We start from the raw sequence: 25,606 nt of genomic DNA, 5'->3' as shown, positions 1-25,606 counted from the left end.
GGACATTGAAACGATATAAAGAAGACGACAAATTTATACAATCGATTCGAATGGATTAGGCTCTTTTATATCGGCTCGCAAAAAGATATAGTTGATTGTGCGTCGATGGGTCGACAGGTGGCTGGTAGAAAGGTGAAAAGATAAACGGCATCGAAGGACTGAGAAGAGAGCAAGGGCTCATATTCCACATAATGAAAGCATCGACATCAGACGGGCCGACATTATCGAGTAATCGAAAGCCGCCGTTAGGCGGGGTTATATAGCGCTTTAGATCGATAAAGTAATTTCGATTGACGATAAACGATAATTGAGGGAACAAGTGCTCGTCCCGCCAAGTTTCTCGACGCGAGAGGATTTACGCGAAAGCTATCGAGAGGGTACTTTCCCGGCAATCAATTTCGTCATTTTCCATGTAAATTAAAAGATACGTAAACCAAACGTTTGGATCTGCTGTCGCGGATAAAAGAGTCAGAAACCAAGGACGAAAAAAATAAAATTTAAATGAAATTTTCCAATTTCTCGATGATAAATCACTTTCGCGACTGTGTTTTTATGCTTGAAAAATCGCCGTCATTCGTGTCTAATTTCATTGCCCAATCGAGCACCCAACTTCCTCGAATATGATAAATGATCGCGCGACGATATCAATAAAACATCGCGCTTGCACATGTACTTACATACTGCGGCGATCCACGATGAGTGTGCAGATCCGTCCGTCCAGGATGCGTGGCAGGAGACGAGGCGTGAAACAGAAAGGACGATGGTTACACACGTATCATGCGCGTCAGCCTCGTTAGTATTAATTAAGACCTTATTTATATAGCGTAAGCACGATTTGCATATACGTCGCGTGGCCCCGTCGAGCAAACAAAGTTCAGCGCGTCGCGCGCCATAGATCCATCATCGTTGTCATTACCGCGTCGCGGCTTGATTGTAGCGACGAAATTATCGCCTATATATACGTCGACGATTGCTGACAGGCGGCAATCACGGCCGACGACGATCGTGTACGGGTCGAGCGATGGCCGAGCGATACAGTCGCGCCGTTAAAGGCTTATTCGGACTATCCGAATTTCTCGATCAACCTCGGACGATTCGTCGATGATCTTTTCGGGTCGAACATTTCACGGCATGACATTTCAGGTAGATGTCGAGGAGGAGGCGAGAAGGGAGACGGGCGCGCGTTAATCTCGATTACGTTGTACCTCGTTGCGATATCGCAGCAACGAGGTGCTCGAATGGGGCTTAAGGTGCTCGATTCCGCGTGCAGAGCAAGCGATGAGGATCGCGAAGACGAGGAAACTCGAGTCGAGATTTCCAAGGCAAAATAGCGGGAGCGTGCGACGAGGGACGCGCGCGCAAGGGCACGGTGATCCGTCATGATCAAGCGGGAGAGCTGTGATTTAATTGTCACCGGTACCTCCGTGACGAGATGGCGGAAAGCGTGCAGGGTCGGGTAAGTCGCGACGCCGCCTGCCAGCAAGAAAGGATTCTCGCTACGTGCCTTGCGTAAGAAACGCTGTCACGATGTATTCTAAAGGAACCTAGTTTCCATTAGATAACGCCTTGCGCTCGATCTTATGCAAAATTGGTTGAAAAACGTTGAAAGGTTTATTACGGAGCATGATACTTATATTGTCCTCGAATTAGCCCTCCCTCCTTCTCTTGTACATTATCGCGACGAGTAATCCTACGATGAAGAAACGATTGAAGAATGAAAAGTATTTGAAAAAAGCGCGGCGGCCCTGGCGGCAGGAAGGTAATAATCAAGGGAGAGTGGGAGGGTGGATTGCGGGGTTAAGATCGACTTGATTCGCAGTCAGGTAAAACGCAATGGTGTTTCGCGAATCTCGTTCAACGAGCGGCCACGATATCCAGTCGGATAATTATAAAACTGCTATAGAAAGAGAAAGAGAGAGAGTCACCGCCACCGCGAACACATGTAGTCCTCGTACCACTCTCACCCTCCCCCTCACCCTCGAATCTCCCTCTTGTCCACCGATGCCGACACGCACGCTCGTTCATTCGCACGCACGCACGCACACGCACGCATATATATATAATACTCATATGTATGTGTGAGTTCTACAGGTCTGCGTGTGTCGCGGTTCTGTATAATTTGACATGTTGTCGTACACGTTATTATTCAGATAGATCTTGAGATACGCGCGCGAGTCGAGTGTACCTCTCTTCTTCATTCCCCTTCGTTCTCTCTCTCTCTCTCAACCTCCCTAGCACCCTCGTCCACCCCCCGACCATCGTCTTTTCTCGGTCGTCTCGATCTACCGACCGACACTCGTGATCTCGCGCGAATTAAATATTATGCGTAACTGCATGTATTATATAGGTACATCTCCGTGTTGCGTGGTTTTTTCGAGCGTGCCAACAGATTAACGAAAAAATAATCCAAAAATGCATCCAAAGCATATTGATTAAGTAGTGCTCATTTCCATAATAGCGTTCGTTATCAATGCTATTCCGAGTTTTTTTCGTTCTATTATTTTCAGCCCCGTTTTTCTCACACTTATAGATTCTGAAAGATATCGATAGGTTTAATTAATATAGAAATTAAATTCCTGATTTAATGTAATTAGTCGGATATTACTCTCCTTTAAATTATTCAGTCTCTAATTTTGCCGAAAACTCCTCTTTTAAACTTCTAGGTGGAAAACTATTAGTTTATTATCTTTTCGAGATAAATAAAAGCTCAATATCAATTAAACCTATTAAAATTCTCTAGAATTCGTAAGCATGAAAATCGAGATTGAAAATAGGAACAAATTTCGACTCGGGAATTTTTTCTCGCTTTTGACATTTTTACGCTTTTAATATCGATCATCGTGCGAGCGCTAATCGACCTTGTTAGCGGGTAGCGAGTCGCTTTCGAATATGCGCATAATAAAAAGCGAATTATTCATCCCTTTACAATCGAGATGTGCGATGCAACGAATCGCGAGCTGCGCTAAATATTCAAACGCGCGTGTAATAAAGCCGCGCCAAGCGCAACCCCGTTCCCCGTCTAATTATTCAAAACTTTTTCAAGTCACGGCGATTTATATCGAGCAATTAGCTCAGCCTGTAACGCTAATTGGAATGAGACCGCATACATCCGCCGCGCACTATACTGATAAACGCAGTCTGTCTCGTTAGTCACCCTCTTCCCCTTTCCTCTCCCCTTCGCGTCATTATCTCTTTTCGGGGAATACATTTCAACGGAATTGTAAAAATATCTCTATTCCACTTCTCACTCGCCGTTATTGCAATATCGAGATAGATTAGATAGAATATCAGATAATGGAATATTTTTGCGGGCGAAAAATTGTTCTCAAATCGAACTGGAAGATCTACAATTAATATATACGATGATTGGGATCGAATGTAATTTCGATATTTCTTTTTGCAATTCTTTTGTGTTCACGATCGATTTGCAATTCTTTTATATAGTCGAGATAAAATTAAAAGTAAAAAGTGTAAGAAAAATATGATTATTAAATCAATTTAAAGTGCTAAAAATGTACATAATAAAGAGAATATTTTATTTATTTATTTTATAGATGTGTATATTTAGTTAAATGCGCGGGAAAGGGGGCAGTACGCATAGCACGCTCGGAAGTTTACGTGATCGTAATACACGTCGTTAAAAAGTAACTACACTTTGAGCGCGTTACTTTATCTCTCACATTTTTATTCATTAAGACTTATGTCTATCTCGCGCAATATTTTCATTATAATTACAACATTACCATCTGACAGCTGCGAATGAGAAACCGTGCCAACTACCTCGGGAAAATTCATGTTCGTCGTGTAAAAACATAAATTAAAATCTGTTAGAAATGCCGGTTGTATCAATCAATGTCTACCTAGGAAAAGGTAGGCGTGAAGATGCTCCGTCATTAAGGAGATTAACATTTTAAATCTTTCTTCGAGATTAAAAAATGGCGATATTCGGACAAACTTTATGGAATATTTTTACGCTGCAACGCACATTATTCTTCACTTGTCAAGTGTACATAAATTATTATATCAATTACAGTAACAGAATCGAAATAAATATTCATTGTTTCAAGATCTACAACTGCAAAGCTCTTGTAACTTGTAAATGATTTAAATTTTATCGTAAAAAAAAAATGAAATCACGTTATTTCATAAAAAACGAGATGTACAGCGAGCATAGCAAGACAGGAGACATATCTTTATAATCCTATTACTCAAAGTCGAATTCGCACGAGTGATTATAGCACCGGATAACGATGTTAGATGTGGCATGTAAATACCTTGCAGTAGATAACGCATCTACCGCACCGCCCTTTTATCACTGAAACGCGCTCTGTAATTTTGAAATGTCGTCCTGTTGCATTATCTCGCTTCCTGCCTGCCCGAGGATCGGACAGACTCTCACGAGAGTGTCCTCGGTGTGTTTCGTACAACACTCGTAAAGATACGACATGACGATTCGGGACTAGAGATGTACCTTAGATCGTTTAAATCGCGAGATGGTTTGCTTACGTACGCGCGATACGCACCTGCGTAACCCGCTTAAAACTATCTCGTCTTCTCGCAAATGCCTCCCCCATTCTACCCCTGCATATGCATAACAATGCAAGAGGGGGAGTCTTTTCTCTTTCTCTCTTCCTCTCTCTCTAGTCGTACACCGGAGAGATCTCCCGCGGTAGATATAGCGCCGGCCCTAAACATCCGCCATTATATCAAATTGTGTATATTTCCCTTCATAATTGCTCGAATTATACGCATTATGTAAATCGGTATGTTAATGCCCTCTCGCTCTCTCTTTCTCTCCCCGTCCCATCTCCGCATCCCCTCGCCCGCGATTCTCTTCCCCTCTGCTCCCCGCGCGCGGCGCTTTTACCCGGCCTCGGCCGGGGATTACAGCAATTTCGTTTAAGCGCGCGCGCTAAATATTACTTTATGCTCCTTTTATATCCATCCGGTATCTTCGGGGTAGACGGAGAGACGGGCTCTAGATCGCGCGCGTTTTAACGCACTCTATTTACATAATATTTCGCCCGATCGCGGTGCTAAAAAGGGAGGCGATCGGCTCCGTTCATCGTTCGCTCGCGTCGTCGCGAGATGAGGATCTAGCTAACGATCGACGCATAAAGTCAGGATTCACTCTAAATAATCTTTGCAATTTGTCAATCACGGGGACCAAGTGACTAGAATAATGATTACAGCTTAGAGATACACAAATTTTGCCTCTGCTTATATGTATTTTTCATAAATATCGCCAATTTTTTGGTTTTAAAATGGAATGCTTAATTTATAACATTTATTGTAATTAAAGCCGATGGGTTTTGACGAAAAAATTCTAGTAAAATATTCCATTGAAGTGAAAGCAATATGCAATACAAAATATTTATTATACAATCTTAGCAGCTTGATCTCCATAATACTTTATAATCGATATATCGTAATAATATTTGCTGTTACAAAAAAATGCAATATGGAGCGCACTTTTTCCCCGTTAAGATGCAATCTCGCGAAGCGTATGAAATTTAATGCATCGATAAGCTCGCGCTTCCTTATTGAGGTATCGAGAACTTCGTCGAATTTGTATCCGTCCGACTTGGAGCAACGATCGATAAATAATCGCGCGATAATCGTTACACGCCCCGAACATCATTCCGCATTTATCTTCATTTCTAGACAGTAACACTTTGCACGAATCGAGGCCAGATACACGCATTTCATCGCAAATTGTTTCGTCCAAGTGACTTTGGGGACTCTGCACGTATATACGTCGCTCGTCTTTTTTATTTTTCTTCAAAGTAACGGCGCCACTCTCTCGCCCATTTTCTTTTTACCGCAAAAATTTGCCCGAACAATCTGACGCAGGTAATCCTGCGTCTCATTACCGGGCGCCAATTATCGAATGGACGATTGGATCAGGTGCGGTGGCAAACGATCCTCTCGATCGAGCCGCGGACGAGAAGAACGACGACGATCGACGGCAATTTCGATGATGATACGGAATTATCCAGCGCGAAGAGAGAAGGAGAGAAAGAGAGAGAGATAGAGCGTGGTATCCCGAAGAGTGGTATTCGCTACGGACTCGAACTAGTAGAGCTCTCCTCTTCGTACGTCAGTCCCCTACAATATTTTTCGCGTATCGCATATATAATATATATACACACATACGCATACATGTATATGTATAGAAAGAGATGACCATCATTGGATCCGCGGGCGAGGTTCGTTACGGGATCCGTGTGATTTTCCATGCAAATTGAGTTGTTCGCCTGTCATTATGCTAATAAAAATAATGGCGCGTCGCGTAGGGGTAATGCAGTTGTGGTAAATGAACCACCGCGCATCGCGATCGGAGGTCCATAACGTGGTCGCATCGCGGATCGCGACACCGCGACATTTTTTCGCGCTCGTCCGGTCGACGACAGATGGTTGACGAGACGCGCGGTGAAAGTTCTCCCGATACCTCCTCTGTTCTTGCGATACCGGAAAAAAGAAAATGTTAAACTCGTCGCGTGAGGGAAAGCGAGACGTCAAAGATTCGTCCCACGATTAGTTTTCATCACTCGCGAACAATGACGTAGTCGAGAAGAAAAGTTCGACTCCGAATTATTCCCTCCGCGGAAAATTATTTCAGAAGCAGATTTCCCCTCTTCGTTAATTGATGGAAAATCGACGTTGATGTAAAAGTTGGCGAAATTTTTCCACGCGCAAAAAAATTCGAAACTGTCAAACCAATCTGTATTCATTTTCTTGAGCTGGCAGACGCGTCTCGCGAAACGCGTTGCGTACGTTCGTTACGTCATACCCGGGGAGCGATGCGTCTTCGTCGCACGAGCGTCGATAGCAGCTTCGATACGCGAGAATCGCGCATCGCGCGAATGTAACAGTCTCGCGATAATAATTGCGTTTTATGTAAGATGCGCGCGCGCTAAATTGGCGCTACCGGTCGAAAATAATGATGCGGCCGTGTGTGTAATTAACGCGCATCATTGTGTTCGCGCCATTTAACCCGGGATTTTCCCCCGGCGGTATTAATAATGCATAGGACCGAGACGAGAGGGACAGAGATCGGCGGTATCTTTTCCGCGTGCGAGCGCGAAAATGTGAAGGCGGCGCGCGTCAATGACTCGTTTCTCACAAAGCGAGCGAGAGAGCCGTCAACGTCGCCGGTGCATCGTGGGACCGATGGCGGAAACGTCTGCCGCGCGGCGTTACGTGCGTGCATAATGCATATCGCGTGACTCCGTCACGGATCCGGACAGTTACACCATGTACACGCGTAACAATATCGCGTATCACGGCGAATCTCTCTTTGCCTACCGACGTCTGGCATTTTAATCGAAGCCGCGAAAGAAAGAGAGAGAGAGATAGAAAGGAATCGTCGGGAGAATGCGTATCTTATATAGGTATAGGATGGTAGCGTAACGAGCGGCGTGCGTACTAATAATAAAATGCAAGAGCTGCTCGCCTCTCCTTCGCGCGTATAGGGCACTCGGTATATTGCATATTACGACCGGCCGGCCGATTACATTGTAGCGCAATTACGTTATCCCTATGTTAGATCTATGCTAATCAACATTGTTACGTCCGGCGTTGTATCATGCGATCGTAAAAATCGCCTACGTGTAACATTTTTATAGTAAAATAAACAACTTTTTTACAACGCGATAAACGCTCCGCGACTATATATAATAAAACAATATATATCTCGGGTTATAATATAATCGCGCGGCCAAGAATCCCCGCAAGACCGTAAGAGATTTTACTTGGCGTCCTCTTTTTCGATACGAATTATTCGATACGAATAATTCGTGGCCCTCTCATCACGACGAAATTATATTAAAATCTTTCTCTCTCTTTCTCCCTCGTTTCGTTACGTGCGATGACTGGCTCTCGTAGACCCATTCGGAACAAAGCTGCCATAATGACGGTTTATCGCAATTAAAATTGTACTTGCTGACTACTGTTGTAGCACAATTACGCTATCTGCCGGTGGATCTGTATTAATAACCGCAGTAATAACAACACATTTTTTTACGTCGAAACGTTCTTACCTCCAGGCTTATCTAACCACGCAGCCTATTATACGTTTGATGAGAACGTTAAGAGGATCGGCCGACCAACGGGTTCCGGTATATACTTGTAAATTTGTTTACAATTAGTTTTCCATTTCCCGCCCGGCTACATAATTAACGAGAGACGGAACAGTTATTTTTTAATTACCTTAAAATAGGTAAGTTCCCTCGCGTTCAAACTGGATTTTCTACACGACGATCGTCGTTGAGTATCGTACAAGCGTGTTCTCTCTCCGTTCGACTCGTCGAAAAACGATAGCAATCCGCAAAATTAAAAAAATCGACCTTAGACAGTGTATTGAATCCAACAAAAACGCAATTTGTAAACGTCGCGTTGGAAAAACTGTGGATGGCACGCCCGCTGCGCTTTTACGAGCTGCAAGTTCAGCATGTCGGCCAATTACACCTTCCACAGTTAGGTGGTTCTCCGTCTTAACGGGCAGTTAGTGCCAACATAAATGTCCCCGCTGCATGCTTTTAATTGCACGCTTATATTATAGCACCGTGCTCGCGATATGTCTATGTGAAACGGCGAAAAAACCGATAAAGGAACATTTCAGAAGTCAAAGTATGCAAGGCGAATAATACCTGGCTCTCTTTCGGTTTATTTCCGTATTTCGGTTTTATTTCGAAAAATCATCAATTAGATTTTATCGAAAAATTTCTTAATAAATTTGGAGAGGCCTCTTTTCTTTTCTTTTTCGAAAATTTCTATTATATTCTTTGTTAAATTTAAATTATCATTAATTAAAAATTTAATCGATTAAGATCAGTAAATATTTTACTAATTTTTTTTACTAATCAATGAAAAGATACACAAGATTTTGCTCCTTTTTCTTATATCTTATTGATTATGATGGTAAAATTTTGTATAACGTATTAAAACTTAGAATTATATGTATATTATATTTTTTACTCTTAAAATGTGATGAAACACAAAAGTGAACAATATTCTTAAATAAATTCTTGAATAAATTCAGATATTTCTTTAATAAAATATTTCTATTAATTTATCTCACATATATAATATTATAAGATTCATTTCAAATATCACTGATTAACAGTTATTACTCCAACAGATTTTTTCAATGAGATTTCACCGTGTGCTATATATTTATAACTGAAACCACTTTTTATCAATGATAATATACTAATTTTATTTAAGAGAATTCTCATATCTTTCTTAAATCAAAATATACAACGATACGATTAAAATACAAGTTGATGACAAAGCCTTTTATTCACATTTTTAACAATATTCTAAAACTTCTTACTATAACTCACTCGATCGACATTCGTTTTCATCGCGTAGGCGTGCGACATGTGGGATTGCTGAGTCGCGGGGCCCATCGTGAATCCCTTTCCCCTCCTGGGACGGAGCGGGCTCAAGTGGGTATACGCGCGATAACTTCTGGCCCGCGTAGGGATACTCGAATTTCGATTATTAATTTCGTGAGGGACCGCGACGGGGTGCTACGACCTCCCCCCGTGCGTGTCAAGCCGGGGTCGAGCCCTTCGTCGTGGCTCGCCCTTGGGACCCCTCTGAGACAATGGCCGCCCGCGGCGCTCAATGTCTCCGACGACGTCTGGGGACCCCCGTCGGGACGCCGAAGCGCCACGGCCGCAGTTTTAATGCTATAGAGACGTCAGTTATGCATATCGTCGTTTCGTATTCGGGCCCAGGCCTTCCCTTCCCTCCCCCGATTTATCAGAACGAGCGTGTTGCCGGCGCGATCGACTGAGATGAAGCGACATTACGGTATTGTCGATGGATCCAGAATCGCGTATCTGTCTTTTGACGACTAATGATATTTATAAATTCTCCTATTAGTTCTGTTATCGTGATCGTGAGAATGCATACACATTTTCCGCAACCTATCCAAAGGATGAAATAATCCGCGTAAAGGAAAAAGGAGGATTTTATTACAACCAATTATGCGAGATATGAATAGGTAGAGAAGTTCTTCAATAATTTATAAAGTTAATATATATTTACTTTGTATTTTGCGCTGCGAATGCCGTTATTACTTCAATTCATTAAATATTATTCTTGACTGTTTCTCGCTCATTATTGCGGATGATGAAATTAAAATAATAATCATTGGTTGTAATAGAGATAGCCTTGTAAATGCAACGTGCTTGCGCGAAAATTACAGATAAATTTTTCAAAGGGAAATAATCACAGATACTTACGCCCTGCGTAAACGATTCGCAGCGATATCCAGGAAGATTGAACCAGGTCGATATTGGTCGATCCGTAGCATGTAACAGAAATGCGTGCGTTAATAATCGAAGAAGTTTCGCGTTACGAATAATTACGACGAGTTCGTCTCGCCTTCGCGAAACTTTTTCAGCGATTAGCAATGTAAACTACATGCATGTTGATACGCGCGAAACTTCTCGTTGGCCAGCAGCTTCTCGTGCTTACGCGAAGAAACTGGCGCTCCGCAATTATTAATTGCCGACGGGGTCGGGGCACGATTTTCTCGGGGCCGAAGCCATTACTTTGTAGCATTTGGCGGTAACTTAATGACCTATACTCACGGAAGTCGGATCCTGAAACAGAAAAAGCGTGAAGGCACGGGTTAGACATGCCGCCCTTAAAAATTCACTTGTACGCTGCGAAACGTTTAATTTTCAATTTTAAGGATCGAGCGTAGCAGCGGCGGTAGAGAGGGTGGGTAAGGAGAGAGGCAAGGGCGGCTCCACTCCCGGTAGCCAGTTTCTGCTTTATTGCTCCTTCTTAAATTGCATTCGTTTAGAAATTCCGCTCGCACCGCTCTTGTCGATCGTATTACGCGCAGGTGAGTACGTGCTTACACGTAGGAGGGGTCGAGCGAGGGACAGTGGGACATTAATGCAGGCATAATAATCGGATTGTAATCGGCCGCGCGACGAAATAGCCCTCTCTCTCCATCCACCCCGATCCGTGCATAATGTCGCGCGCAGTTTTCTAAGTATAAAGACGTTCGACAATTTGTTATGCATGCCTCGCTGGACGAAAATTGCATTTAATTCGCTGTTGCTCCTCTCGTGTTTCACCACGATGTAGCCGGCCGTCCGCGTAGGGTCGAGACGCGGATCGTGGACGCCACGTTGGCTACATAAATGTAGATGTTTCATTTAAAAAGCCATTTTCGCGTGTTTAGCATAATACGTAATCGCGCGAAAAAAAACCGCGCCGGATCATTCCCGATCGAGGGGGTTACTGCGTCGTTAATCGTCAGATAAAAGGAGAATATCGCGAGCACAAAAATATCCCGCCTCGTGATCGATATTCCCCGAACAGTTTATTCCGCGCGTAAATGAGATTCTATCGAAGTATGGAATGCAAAGAATCCTCCGCTTGTGATTTTTTTATATTGATTAAATCGATATAGATAGTCGCGAAACAGAGGAGAAAGAGAGAAAGCGTCATTTATTAAGTGTAATATGGAATGTAAATATTAAATTTAATTATGACAAAGTTTTATTAGAATTTATAAACAAATTTTTAAAAAACCTAGAACCTGCTTAAGCTTCCATCATGATATAATTGACGATTTATTTAATAATTTGTTATTCGATATATATTTTTATCTTTCAATTCATTTTATTTTTTAATTTCATATTTTCCCCTGCTTTTTCATCGACGAAAAATTCTATAGCTGACTCCTGTTTCGTTTAAAAGCATTGTAACAGCCACGTCGACGCTGCACTGGCGCGTTTCAATCAATCTCCGAGTAAATGGCGATTGGACGCATCGCGTAACTCACGTAAATCGCACGCACACGCGCGCGTACGCACTCGCTTCGATCTCTTTACTCTTCGGCGGACAGTTTTACCACCTTGCGACAATATCGGGTTGTCAGGCGATTCGACAACCGGGGAGAAACTCAATTGTCGAAACGGCGATGTATCGAGACCATATACTCGATCCTCGTACATCGCGAACGAGCGAAACCTCGGCAATGAAAGTCGGCGATAAACGGTATAAATTTTGGTTTAATTAAAACTCGATATCGCTTGTATTTCTCTAATCCCTTAATCTCGAGACGACATGGCTATATACATGTCGAATTATGATAAACGTGTGAGAAGAAACGCGCCGGCATTTCCACGTCGACCGCGAGAAAACTTTCGAGAGGGAGCAGTTATCGTTATTCGCGGTTAAGAGGCGGAAGACGAGAGAGCCGCGTGTTTCGAGTCCCGATTCGACATCTCGAGGCGGCGTACAAGATAGATGGTAATACGATTATCCATGGGAATGCTCCGGGAACGCGGGAGAGCTATAACACGATTGCTACCAGCGGCCGTTATGAACACAGAGTATCGCGCCAATAAACGTTTGTATGAGTTTACGGAGAGAGGGGGGGGAGGGAACAAAAAGGGCAAAGAGAAAAACGCGAATCGAGCGAAGCTCGAGGAAAGAGGAGATCGAGAGAGGAAGGGAGGAGGATGGAGAGGATGCCTGTAGAGAGGCTCGCCGCAAGATCGCTCCGGCTCTCCCACCGGAATTTCAACTTTTAATAATATAAAGCGAGGGAGTCTCGCGTTGTTACGTTATGATAGCGCGCGCGCCCCGCGCCAAGGGGAGACGGGGGGGGCGAATTAAAGGCGGTAGAAGGAAGTTCTCTCTCCGGTCTCTCCCGCTGGCTCGCCTGCGGCCGTGGCCGGGGCCGGGGCAAACCGCAGCACAGGCACCGCCGCCACCGCGTAATTGCCGAGCTCTCACTTACCGGTCGTTCGATTGATTATTATTTTTACGCTCCGCGACCCCGCCTTGACCCCTTGGTGTGTGCGAGAGCACGGCGGCCTCGCGCTCTTTCCGATCTCATCATTAAGGCATCGCATCTCCGTGATACGGATGCGACAGCGTCATCGAAATTGACCCTCTCTCGCGACGACGAGTTCTTCATTTGTCGAGGAAAAATTCCGACGAATCGTTCCTGCAGACGTCTCGACAAATTTTGCGAATTTTCCGGTCTCTTCTCGGTAGTTCAATAGAGTTAATTTATTACGACATCGGGCGCTTTGTATTTTTTTCCTTGATAATACTGACCGCGCGTTCGTCGCGATCTACGAGCTTTACATAGTATATAACATTGTAGTCGGATCTATCAAAAGAGCTATCGACGATCGATCGGTGGCGAGCTATTATCTTTATATACCTCGACCCACCTGACCTTAATGTACCGACCGATGCCGCTCCTTGAATCATGTTATTAAACCGCTTGATCTTATGGACAAAGGTTGCCAGATGCGGAGGAGGAGGGCGGGAAATGGCGAAATCACGCCACGAAAGAGGGTTCCGAGAGAGAAGGCGTTCTTTTTTTCCTCCCTCCTCCTTTTATTTCATAATCAAAATGTGAATACACCGGAAGCCGTGATCGTATAATTAAATAACAAAGTAGGAATTCCTCGGAGAGATTGGACGGTGGTGATCGCGCGCCGGCTTTTTATGCGCAACAGAGTGCGGCGGTTACGCGGTTTAGCTCGACGTGGCGCAAACAAATTAAAACATCCGCCTAACGTTGCCGCATTTTAAGCGTTCACCTCGCTCGCGAAGCTCGTGAATACGAAAGCGACGAGGAGGTGGCGAACGCGAGAGGATCCGTAAGCGATGCTTTCGCCGCGCTTTTTCTTCGGCGAGATGCACGGAATAACTGGACGCAAGATGGGGCGAACAGGAGAAAACCCGGCGAAAAAACTCCTAGAGTATGAGAGAAGCACAATGAGCCGTATAAATAATAAAAAAAGCTCATCGTCGCAAGCACGGAGTTACGAGACCGAGGAAAACCCGCCCGCGTTGTACCGAATAATAATTACATCCCTCTGTTATACGTACAAAATACAGCAATTTCTCCGGAGAGCTCCGCCGACGAACTCCTTGCGAAAGAAATACGTTATCCGTCCTCTCGTCGCGGAATTTCATTTAGGCTCTTGGAACTATAGCGGCAGGTGTTTCGCGAAGCAATTAAAAGCTCGGTCTCGCTGATGAATGAGGGATACCTTGTAGGGTATATGTATATAAACGTAAAAAAACATATTATGTAAATTGCGTGTAAATATCGCTAAGTAATAATTGCCTCACGAATTAATAGAACGATCGATCATATCTAGCAGGGATGCAAATCGAGTCTCGAGGCTGTGATATCGACCGTGAACTTTAAGAAATGCGCGACCGGTTTACTCATTTAAACTAAATTATTCCAAATAAATGAGCGTGTCCTTTCGAGGGAGCACCTACATATCCCCCCTCCGTGACATTCATTCACCTTTAATTAATGATCCGCTCGAAAGTCGGCAGGATTAATCGCGTGCAATCAGATCACCGTAATTAATTACCTCGTGTTGGAAGCACTTTGTTTGCGTCGGCGAGGGCTATCTTGATGAAACAAAATTGCGCGACGTTGTATCTGAAAATGTGCAAGTCAACGCGCGATACAGACGACTTATTCTCGTCGACAGACGTCGTTTTCTTTGCTTATTTTAAGTACGTCCGATAATTGTTGACTTTGCAAATGACCGCAAACTTTATTACTCTTTTTCGTAAAGTTATCCTATTAAAATTTACTTGACGTATTTATTCTTCCCGACTCGGTACAGATGCAATTCGTATTAAGTTTGTTGCTGCAAAGTAGCAATAATAACTCAAATGCTGGATCTAAATTATCTATTCGTCGATTATTACTTTTTTTTCGCAAAAATCGATAATTCTGGACATGATTTTTTCATCTTTTCCGCCGAGCTTATTTCTATCAGTTCCTCGGGAAACAGCCTATAGCATGTATAGTGAGCCATATTTTATATAATACGACGGTAATAATATCAGATCGTATCCGAGAGACGAGAGACTCGTAGAGATGGTTTACGACGTGCGAGCGAGTGAGGAGACTCGCGAGAGCGGGGGTGAAAGGTCTTTACGACTCTTCTCGACGGCGTTTCCGCTCCATCCTTCGGCGAGACGCTCGGGTAAACTATTTCCTCGGCTAAACCGTCGGTCGGACTAGATCGGCGACGAGAGATCCCTTTTTCATATATGAAACGGAGTACTCGCACTGTACCGACAGCCAAGCAGATGCGTAATATTTCGGTGAGAATGTATGTCATCCTGGCGACACGTCACGATGATAAGATATCGTAAGTATCAACCATTCTACGCTCAAATAGGTATAACTGTGATATAAGAGAAGACAAGATTCCGCCATTCGCAGGATATCATTGAGGTCATTCCCCTTTCTATCTTTCTGGTGGAAAGAAAAGAATCGTTCCAATGTGTCTAAAAATTCTGCGAGGTCACTCGAGTCATTCGCGATTGCGAAATATCCGTTTCTTTCGACGGATCGCCTGGCTGAATCCCAAGTTCGTGGGCGTGACTATTAAGATAATCGGCGACGACCATTAATAAAACTAGTGTGACGAATCGCTCACGGAAGTCGAGGAAAACGAGTTAGGGCCCGGAAACAATAGATCACATCGTTGTTAGCGTCCGAAAGAGGGCAATAAAGAAGCGAGCTGCGTGCCAGCTTACGTTGCCGAGCCGCTTACAGGATGACGAACGAGCGTTTCGGGTGGCAAATCTTATCAACGGTAGATAGATAGCGCGAGACAACTCTTTATGCGCGTCTCGGACGGATATTCCTCGCGAGAGGAAGGATCTGAAAGGAGAAGAACGGAGGGTCAGAGGTCATCGAGGCAAACACCCACTCCATACTCTCGGAAAGCCGCGCCCAAGTAAATTATCATGCGAAAGACGCGAACGCGATCGTAAATCACGATTATCAATCGCAAACTCGCGCGTGCGATATGGAAATGAAAAAAAGATACGAATAAGATCGTAAAGATCTCTCTCGGAAGAGGAGTATTCTCGATCTAATATGTGAGATTCTTGTTGATTTTTATTTTAATGTCGAATTTCGCTTTCACGGGAGAAACGTAATCAATGGCGACCGTAGAAAACCCCGTGATTTTCCACGGAATTGCGTTAGCGCGTGATACGCGCGATTCTTTATTAGAGAATCTGTTATTTTGAATTCATGTGGGTAAAAAAACATGGGATAAACAAGTCGCCGGGAGAAGATGTAATTGCGACTTCAATTACGCCAATAGTTCGTTACAATAGTGCACGCGATCCCTATCGGCTCCTTGCTTTCCACAGCGGACTGGGTTTCTGGTGTAACTTGATTTGTCGAGAGATTCGGTGAGACTATTTCTGTTTCCGAATCTCACGCTCTCGTCTCTAGTGGCATCACACTTTCCTATCTGTCGAATCAAATAGTATCGCATTTTCGCGATAAGGGAACGCGCCTCGAATGATTTTCCTCTAACTATCGTGTATTTCTCTCGTTTTCACTTTATGATTATATATATTTTTTTTTAAGGTAAAGTTTATTACATACGAAGAATAGAGTAAAGAAAATTTTGCGTCCATCGCATCGTCCCATCAACGTACATTCCAAACTCAATTTGCGGCATCGTTTGACCCACAAGCTCAGAATGACAGCCAGACGAGACGCGACGCTCAACCCCTGACGGAATAATTTTGCTTTCCTCGGGCATTTTACGAACGAACGAGTGGCGCCTGGTCCACCCTCTGACCTATTCCCTCCTTCTATCCTTTCCCCACCATTTTATACCCGTGGGCGGATCCCGGATGGACCTAATAAATTGTTTGTTGTAATTAAATGAGTTCGAGGGAATCGTGTAGGGCGTGTGGGGTGGCAGGGGGAGACGCGAGTCGAGCGAGGGGGAAAGAGGAGGGGTGGAGGAGGACAGAGGCCTGGGGAATAGGGCCTCTATATATAAAGGAATAAAGATGAACGGCCTATGGATGGGCCGCTATCTGCGCCGCTGGAACAGAAACACGCTCGCGGCGCGACAGCCCCTGACAAATGACGGCCCGAGCGGGGCTATTGCCGCCGCCCCCCAGCAACCCCTCCTCGCAAAACACTCCGCAGCGTACCCCTCTATGCGAAACGGCCGTACGAGCCACCCCCGACGCCGTCGGGGCCCGGGCCATGATTAAACAGGGGGGAAAACGAAATTGAGCGGCGAATATTCCGTGGTGCGCGTCCGAGTACGCTTGATAAACTCTCGATTGGCTCCGTCGAGCAACATGACTCTGCGGGCCGCTTTCACGGGAATGATCCGGGATCGTGGTACGCTATCGCCGGATTTTTTTTTCCCCGCGCGCGGAAAGTTTTTGCGCGAATATTCTCGCTGATAAAAAAATAAAAAGATGGAAAGATAAAATGTTAAGTTGCTCGGGAAGAGCAACTTTTCACTGTTATATTACCGTGTGGATATTCGCCAACGCGCAATCCCGTTCTTGTCCTCTTAAGGAGGTCTCTCAGACTCCTCTTCTACGATGAAAGAACAGAGCGAACATATATCAGGGTAGAAGGCATATATCCCGCACGAGAACGTCGTCCACGAGAATGTAACCGCGCTGCAGCGGAGAGCATTCTATTTGATTTGCAATTCGAGCGGGTCGTCCTCTCGCGCGCGGCGAGGGGAAGAACAAGAAGTCTGCGAACCGCTTATACATCTATGTTACGTGCGTGTGCTCGTCGCCGAGATAGGACGGGACGGGGCAGAAGGGGAGGACCGGAAAGACGAATTGAAAGTTGCCGCCGTTCCTCGTGTCCCGGGGTGAAAACGCAATCTTCGCGAAGCGGCGGGGCCCATCGCGGAGAGAAACGAACAAATTGATTTTAGTCTCTCCTCCTCCCCTTTCCCGCGTCGATCCGAGAGAGTTTTCTCCGGAATCTCGACGCAACGCGGAAGAAAAATCGCGCACCAACGTCGTCCTCGACCTAATTGTCGGTTCGACCTTCCGGCTCTCTTTCGACCGTATGCGGCGATTTCTTTTGCGAGAATGAGAAACGAAATGATTTCGAGAGAAAATAGAATTCCGATTAATCTTTGTGACTTTTCCTTTCGCGAAAGCAGGCTATAAAATTCACGCGGCAATTAGGGTAATCAATGAATCATCGACGGAATATATCTGGGCACGTGAATATATAATCGATAATTAATTATTACATAGGTAGAAAAAATTCCAATTACACATGATCAACATTTATACAAATTTCTTTTTCCCTGTTTTTTTTTATACATGGAGATCTTTCATCTCTAGCGATGAGAGACCGAATGAAAAAGAGCGACATAGAACAATTGCTTCGCGCTTGATGGACCACGAGGACCAAAGAGGGAAAAATGCGCTATCGATACATACCAACGAGACACGAGAAGGGAAAGAGGAGAAGGGAAACAAGCGCGGATAGATTCGGAATGCCGCCGATGGATTTGACAGAGAGGCTCTCGCCAAGCGTTGTCGCGTCATTTTGTATTTTATTTTCGAGAGTCGCGCGCGGATTGGACACGGTGCATTAACAGCACTCGTTGTAATGCTTTATAATTCCCCGCGTCTGTCTCTCCTCGTCCCTCTTGGCGCCAGCGGATAACAAGGGGAAAAAGGCACAGCCCGCACCACTAGCCGTCGGATTTTTCGTGTGATAAAATATGACGTCAAAACCCCCCGGGTGAGCGAGATGCACGTTGAATTAATCCGCGAATTTGCGCGCTAAAAGCGTTACGCTCGGATCACAAGAACAATTTTGCATCGGGTTCCCAACAGGTATCTCTATTTTGATAGAGACTATAGGAGGTGAAAAATAAGTAAGAAGCTTGAAATATCACTCTGCTTTCCGAGCAATCTGTCAAAAAAAATATTTATGCGTCGATCGATCGGTCGAATATCGCGAATCGATCATAATCTCGGGAGGAATTCGAGGCAATCCGCGCCGGGCTGGCGTAACTCAGAGCGAGTATAATGGAACACCATTTGCCGGTGCACGCGCGTTATTGCGCTCGACGAGAGCGGAGCGGGCGCGAGCGGCATGGCGCATCTTTTATTCATCCGACAGAGTGGAGCCTTAATTTGAATTGAATAGGATTTATAAATTATTTCAAATTATAGTTGCGACGCATGACCGCCGGTACGGAGCCTGCCCGGAGCCCCGGTAGCTACGCGAGCGTCGACGACGAAGAGGAGACAACGACGACGACGACGACGACGACGACGATGCTGGCGACCGGCGATCACGATACGCCGCTCTTTACCGAGTCCGGATTGCACCGACAGGTGCAGCGAGTATACCTCGTCCCAAGCGAGAGAGAGAGAAAGACGGAAAGAGAAAGAGGAGACGACGAGCCCTTTTCTTGCGTCGCCTTTTGCCGAGATTCTCTTACGTAAGCACGTGCACGCGGCTTCTCGCGATGGAATTCCAAGTCCCCCGGGCGTCATTCAGTCGGATGTCCGCGCGGCTCCCGCCCGGAGATGAAGAAGAGCATCGCTCCCTTATACCCCGGATCTCGTCCGGGATTCGTGACCAGTATTCGGAGAGGTTGAGATAGAGGAGACGAGAGGCGAATGAGGAAAAAAACTTCCGCGCCGCGGGAGAAAAAGTCGCGGCGAGGCGATCGCTGGGTGATGCATCGATGCGGTCGAAAAGAAGAGGAATCAGGTTCCTCGCGATGAATTCCTACGGATGTAAAAAGGGATCGAGGCTTTATTACTCCCGATAGAAATGTATCGGAACGTCAGTAACTTGTCGTCATTTGCAGCGCCAGCCTCTCCGACGAATCTCTCTCTTTCGATCTCTTTGCGCTTCACGATTCCACGATCGTGAAGATTGCGATTCCGAAAAACGTTTCTTCTTATCTTTCAAGATGACAGGTTTTATCGCATTTCGCTGAGAAATATATGCGTTTTAAGAGGAATCTGGCGAGAATCTGCGAGAGCAACATAAGAATACGATAATCTTCAAACATCGGTGCCCGGCGATAAATTGAGAATGATAATGATCATCACGCGAATGTTCGATGAAATACGATCTTGACTTTATTTTAGATTATATATGATTAAATTAAAATTAATTAAATTTCACCTGATTTAATAAATTCTGCCATTAACAATCATCAACGAATGAAACGCAAGAGATTCGACGAATTATCTACTACCTATTCATCTTCGATCACTTATCTCTTCTTATTTTTTCCTGCCAAAAATATGTGCGGGGAATTCAGAAAGGACAAATTAGGAACGTCTCATTCCGGTCGGGAAAAGAGGTCCGGCGCCGATATTGGCCAGGTCAAGTCTTGTTCTCGTGGAATGATACGTGACGTCGGATCTGTCTGTCGTTTCGCTTCGTCTCCTCCTTTCTTTCTCAGCGTGTGGGCGGCAAGAAACCGAAGAGCGTTCGCGTTATGAATTACAGATTGGCTTGTGCGTACGTACGTGCGTATTGGTCAGACGCACCGCGGGTAACGCATACCTGCGTCGCGAGGAGTTTAAGGCACCGCGTCGAGTACAATAAGAAAGAAAGAGAGAAAGAGATCGAGGGAGAACGGAACGAGAAGAAGATGGTCCGCGGGACTGAAAAGAAGGGAAGAGAAACGACCAAGAGTGAGCAGCAGGTTGCAAGTCGTTCAAAGGGGTGAAGGAACCGCTGTCGAGCTGCCCATTCTCGTCTGTCGTCCTCGTCCTCGTAGGAAGAAGACAGTGCGGAGAAAAAGAAGATGGAACGACGAAGGAGACGGAAACGGGGAGAGAGATGGGACGGACCCGCGGATGCACACGTGTGTACAAATATACATATACATATACATATATATATATATATATATATATATATATATATATATGTATGTATATATATCTATAGCTGGGATACGTCACCCGATTAATTTGTTGTTAGCAAACAGGTTGGCAAACTACGAGCGGATGCTGGCTCGAGCAAATAAAAGAGCCTCCATTTATTAAGCCGGCAATAAAATAGCGCTCCTTCGTTCTTCGTTTCTCGGCGATCCTTCCTTTTCTCTCTTTCTCTCTTTTGCTCTCGAGTTCCCGTGGGTGGAACGTCGAGAAAGAAGGAGGGTTATACGAAGAAGGGTTATACGGAGCAGGGGCAGGTTATACGGTCGGGGAACCAGGACTGATTTATGCGAAAATCGGGGGACTCTCAGCCCCAGGATCCGTGGACCGGAGGTGCACTGCGTGGAAGTAATGCTCCGCCACACCGGCGAAGCGAGTTAATCCACCCCACAGCCTGTCGGAAAGCCACGGAGGAAGTATCCTGACGAGAGTCGAGTTGTCTAGACTCCTGAAAGGATCTATAAATAGAACGATTAGCCGTCTGATTTACCGGGATCTCTCTGTTGAATCTCTCTTTCGAATCAAACACTCGTTCAACATTAGAATATCGCGTTAAAATCTCCGCTCGTTTCTCCCTAAATCGATATATCTTAATTATGAATTCTGACGGTGATTTACGATCCTAAAAATCGCGCGAAAAACATGGAGAAAAATCCTAGAACCAATTCACTTAAAAATATCGAGATATATCTATTAGATTGCACACAAACACATGCCACTCAAAAATTTATTTACGACTTATAAATTTCCTCGTCAGTTGTACGACTAGGTGTATATGATTTCATTTTGCTAGAGTGCGAGTCTTATCACGAATTTGAGGTCGCAACATGACGCGGGTCCAAACGGAAACGACTTCATCTCGAGAGCGATCCGACGTTATACCGAATTTCGTGCAGCGGTGGGGAAATAATGAGGGCGAAGAGGGAACAGGATATCATTTCCAATGGGCGCGACGGTGGTGGCTATGTATACGTTCCATCGCTTCGGGCGGCCACGTCCCCCCGGCTTATGCCAACCAACGGGGGCACCATGGAAACGACGCGTCCCGGGGTCCCATGCTGCGCTAGGAAGCATATATCCTCCGCTATCTAAATAATTATCGCGGCCATTACCATCACGTGGCGTTGTCCGGTGGAACCAACGACGCGACGTAGCGCCCCACGCCGTATTACGGCCAGGGATATTATGTATAGGTCGGCGTACACGTTGTGCGTGTGTCTATGCGCGCGAGCGTGTGTGTATGTGTGTGTGTGTGTGTGTATATCGAACGACCGAGCTACCGTGTACGGACACGAATATGATGCACCTACCCATTGTTCGGTGGTATCTTGTGGCCGCGAGAGAAAGAGAGAGAGAAAGAGAGGTGGCCGAGGACTTGCCTTCTTCAATAGCGACTTTTTGACTTCCAACCGCGTCACGAGACGAACCTCGCGGCTTTATTGATCACGCCACTTATACCGACATGTGTCGCGATACTTATCGTGCGTCGTGTATATACGCATACCATGTCCGGTGACCGCTGATGTGCGCTCGACTATCAGGACGTTTGAATGAAGCTCCCGGGACGTAAAGTAGGCTTCATTTCTTCGCGAGAGAAACATCTTCGAGATCGGAGATTATTCTGCGGATTCTCTTCTCGATGATGTGAGCCATTTTTTCCCTGGTATTCTATATCATACATCTTAAAAATTTTCATGGAAATCGGCGACTTTTTCGATATCCTGCAAGTTACATTTATTCCCACGAAACCGCAAAGAATACGCTCAGAGGAAGCTACAACGAATGTAAATTGAAGAGAGCGATCGTACAGAATAATCTCGTTACCGGAGATATTACCGGCAGCGCGATGTCATACTAGGTAACAGGAGGGTGAGGAGAGGATGGCGAGAGCCCGAGGCAAGCGCGTTTAAGAACGCGCTTCTGCAAGAGCAACCGAAACCCGCTCCCTGCTACCAGGGAGACTCTCCCTCTCGGCTCGAGGGTAAAGGCACCGCCAATTAGCTCGAAATAATGAACGCATTTCGGCATCTTTTGTTTTGCTTCCGTTCGCCGCCTTCGAGCTAGCTAACCCGGAGCTCGCCCGGAGCGAGAGAGCGTGGCATCACAATGGAACGGAGAGAGAGAGAGACTCGTGTGTTTCAGAAATTTACCGACGACGACAACGACGACGACGACGACGAATGAACGACGATGCAGGAACATTACAGTTACCTACGTCGACCCCGGCCCCGGGTAATAGCATAAAACGTGCTCTTCCACTACACCGATTCTTCGGGAGCTAAATTATTATTCCGCGGTACGGTTGCGTTATTTCTCTCTCTCTCTCCCTCCCGCGAGAGAAGATTTTTGACTATTCAGGTCTCGCACACAATGATGATGAAGAGATGTTCTAACGAAGAAACAAGACCCGCGGGATATTAAACATGCGGTGAAAACGGAAAAATGTAGAGGAACAATGTTAGCGTCAAGATATGTCGACTACGGTTACGCTTTACATTTGCCGTTAGCAAGTCGTGAAAGATGTGTATGCAAGTAGAAGCTTCATCATACAAAAACATCTTTCCCCAACGTCTTCGAACCAAATTTTACATTTTTTCTGTAGATTGATGTTCCTTATTCCTGGTCGAAATTTTTCTTCTATTTTCGATCTTAATTTTCAATCCAGCATTTATTTTCAGGTTCTAAGCAATCGGATCATTCTCATTACTTAATCTGTAGTTTTTCCGAGAGCTCTTTTTTAAATCTTTAATTAAAGAAACTGTTCATTTATCGTTTCTTTGAAGTATAAAATAGAAGAAATTGAACTTTTAATATAAATCGAATCTCTCTATCAAAATCCTCCAGAATCTATAAAAATGAAAAGTTGAAAATAGGACTAAAATTTCGACTCGAACTGATATTTAAGAAAATATTTTTGAGTCTACTTATGGTTCAAAGATAGCATTGCATGCAAAATATTTTATAAATATAAGCACAATTTTCAATCACTTCAGATACGAAAGTTAATCCCGGTTCGAATCAACCCTGGATAATCCGCGTGTATTCGGAGCTGCGAAGAAAAGAGAAAAAGGAGCACGAGGAGAAGAGAAAGAGAGAGAGAGAGAGAGAGAGAAAAACGGAACGTAACGAAATCTCTCGAGCGGGCAAAAAGCAAGCGGCGCGATCGAGTGAGAACGATTCAATCAGGAGCCACATAAATCTCCTCTCCGCGGTCTCTCTCCGACACGGGAGAGATCCCTTCTTTCTTTCCACGATCCACCGACCAAGAGATCCGCGTTGTTCCTCGTTCCTCCCATCTCCCCCTCGCTCCCGCCGGCCTCTCCCGATCTCGTTCTCCATGCCACGAATCTCCCGGCCGTGGTATTAATTATGCGCCGTATGCGCTCGCGGGCATTCCGCAGCCGGTACCAGTATTTGCGCCATTGTTAATCCGCGCTCTCCTCTCCCGTCCGCTACAGTTTCGTTTGCTCCCTTGTTTTCCCCCTCCCCCCTGTCCGCCACCTCCTCCCACCCGCTCGTGTCGGCACGTCTTTTCTTTTTACCGCGTCTCGGCGCGCTTTGACGCAACTTGGGCGAGCTTCTCGATGGCGACTTGCGCCGCTTCCTACTATTCGACATCGTCGTCATCGTTCCCGTCACGAGCCAATTTTTCGCCGCCGACGAAACGTGAGCCGGCGAGTCGTTTCGCCAGACTCGTCTTTCACGATGCCGCAGCGAAAAGAACCGATGAGAACGCTCGCACAGATTCAGTTATATTTTTAGTAATATTGTAAATTATATAGGTCTATAAAAAAAGTATAAGAGAATTACAATTTTCTGCGATATTTTTATGACAAATATAATTTTGGCTATCAAATTGTTCCATTACATTACAATTTTGACATATTTATAGTTAAAATTGTAAAAAGTAGTTATTTTAATGTATTTTATTGTTATAGCTGTATTATATGTTGGATGTGAATAAATCTTGTTGCAATCAAAATTAAATATATTGTTAGATCTTTCAACCCATAAAAGATTATGATTATATTAATAAAATATTCATGGCTAAATATGGGATTTGTGAAAAAGTTGCGAATTAGATCATTAAGGGCTTCTAAATAATTTTTAATTATGTTTATTCACACTGGTTTTTAAATCATATGATTCCACTACACTGAGAAAAAAATAATGTTGAACCAAAATAACATCATCAGCATGAATACTCCATGTATTGATTTGATTAATAATGTTACTGAATTAATAAAATAAATTCCAATTATGTATATATACACTGTTGTTGATTTATTATTTTTTTTCAGTGTAGTAAAATTGATAAACTCAAAATAACAGAATTAATATAGCGAGTGTCAAAATATATTTAAAAAATGTTCGGATTTTTACAAGAATGTATACATATATGCAAAAATTTATGTATATATTTCGTCAATTTTAATCAATCTTATACACATATATATTTAGTGATCTAAAAAAAATTTTAAATTTAATAAATAAATATAATTGAAAACTATTTGGTTCTTATATAATAATATAATTCACAATTTCTGCAATCAAAAATATTCTATTAATCGAATCATAATACATCATAAATTGCTTTTCAGAAATTTATGAAAGTCCTAACAACATGCTTAAGAAAAGTTGTAACAAAATTTTTCAATATATCATATATATACCGTAGGTATAACATTTGATTGAAATAAGTCTTAAAGTGGCTCCAAAAAAAAGAGCTGTCTTTCTCTTTTCTCAAATTTTTCAAAACTATGTGGTGCAAGAATTTGAAAGCTGGAATTTTATTCAACGCCAGAAAAACTAGTAAATAATAATGATTCATTTTCTAATGTTC

The 25,606-nt window shown here is 44.3% G+C and overlaps 1 protein-coding gene across 2 annotated transcripts in view; it reads right to left on the bottom strand.

The window, feature by feature from the left end:
- Nucleotides 1-25,606, bottom strand: part of LOC145963028 (uncharacterized) — an 85,221-nt gene that overhangs the window by 12,374 nt on the left and 47,241 nt on the right. Inside the window, exon 7 of one of the 2 annotated variants that reach the window (XM_083084612.1) lies at nt 9,708-10,619. The exons of the other annotated variant lie outside the window; for it this stretch is intronic. Coding sequence (XP_082940738.1) covers nt 10,590-10,619 — 30 coding nt within the window. The 3' untranslated portion in view covers nt 9,708-10,589. Of the gene's footprint in view, nt 1-9,707; nt 10,620-25,606 lie in introns of those variants that run through there. 2 annotated transcript variants of the gene reach the window in all.

The sequence above is a fragment of the Camponotus vicinus genome, unplaced genomic scaffold (genome assembly GCF_025532165.1).
Source record: "Camponotus vicinus isolate PSW18456_S1 unplaced genomic scaffold, iyCamVici1.0 SCAF_12, whole genome shotgun sequence".
Lineage (NCBI taxonomy): Eukaryota > Metazoa > Arthropoda > Insecta > Hymenoptera > Formicidae > Camponotus > Camponotus vicinus.
Note: the sequence above shows the minus strand (reverse complement) of the source record. Positions and strands in the feature narration are given on the sequence as shown.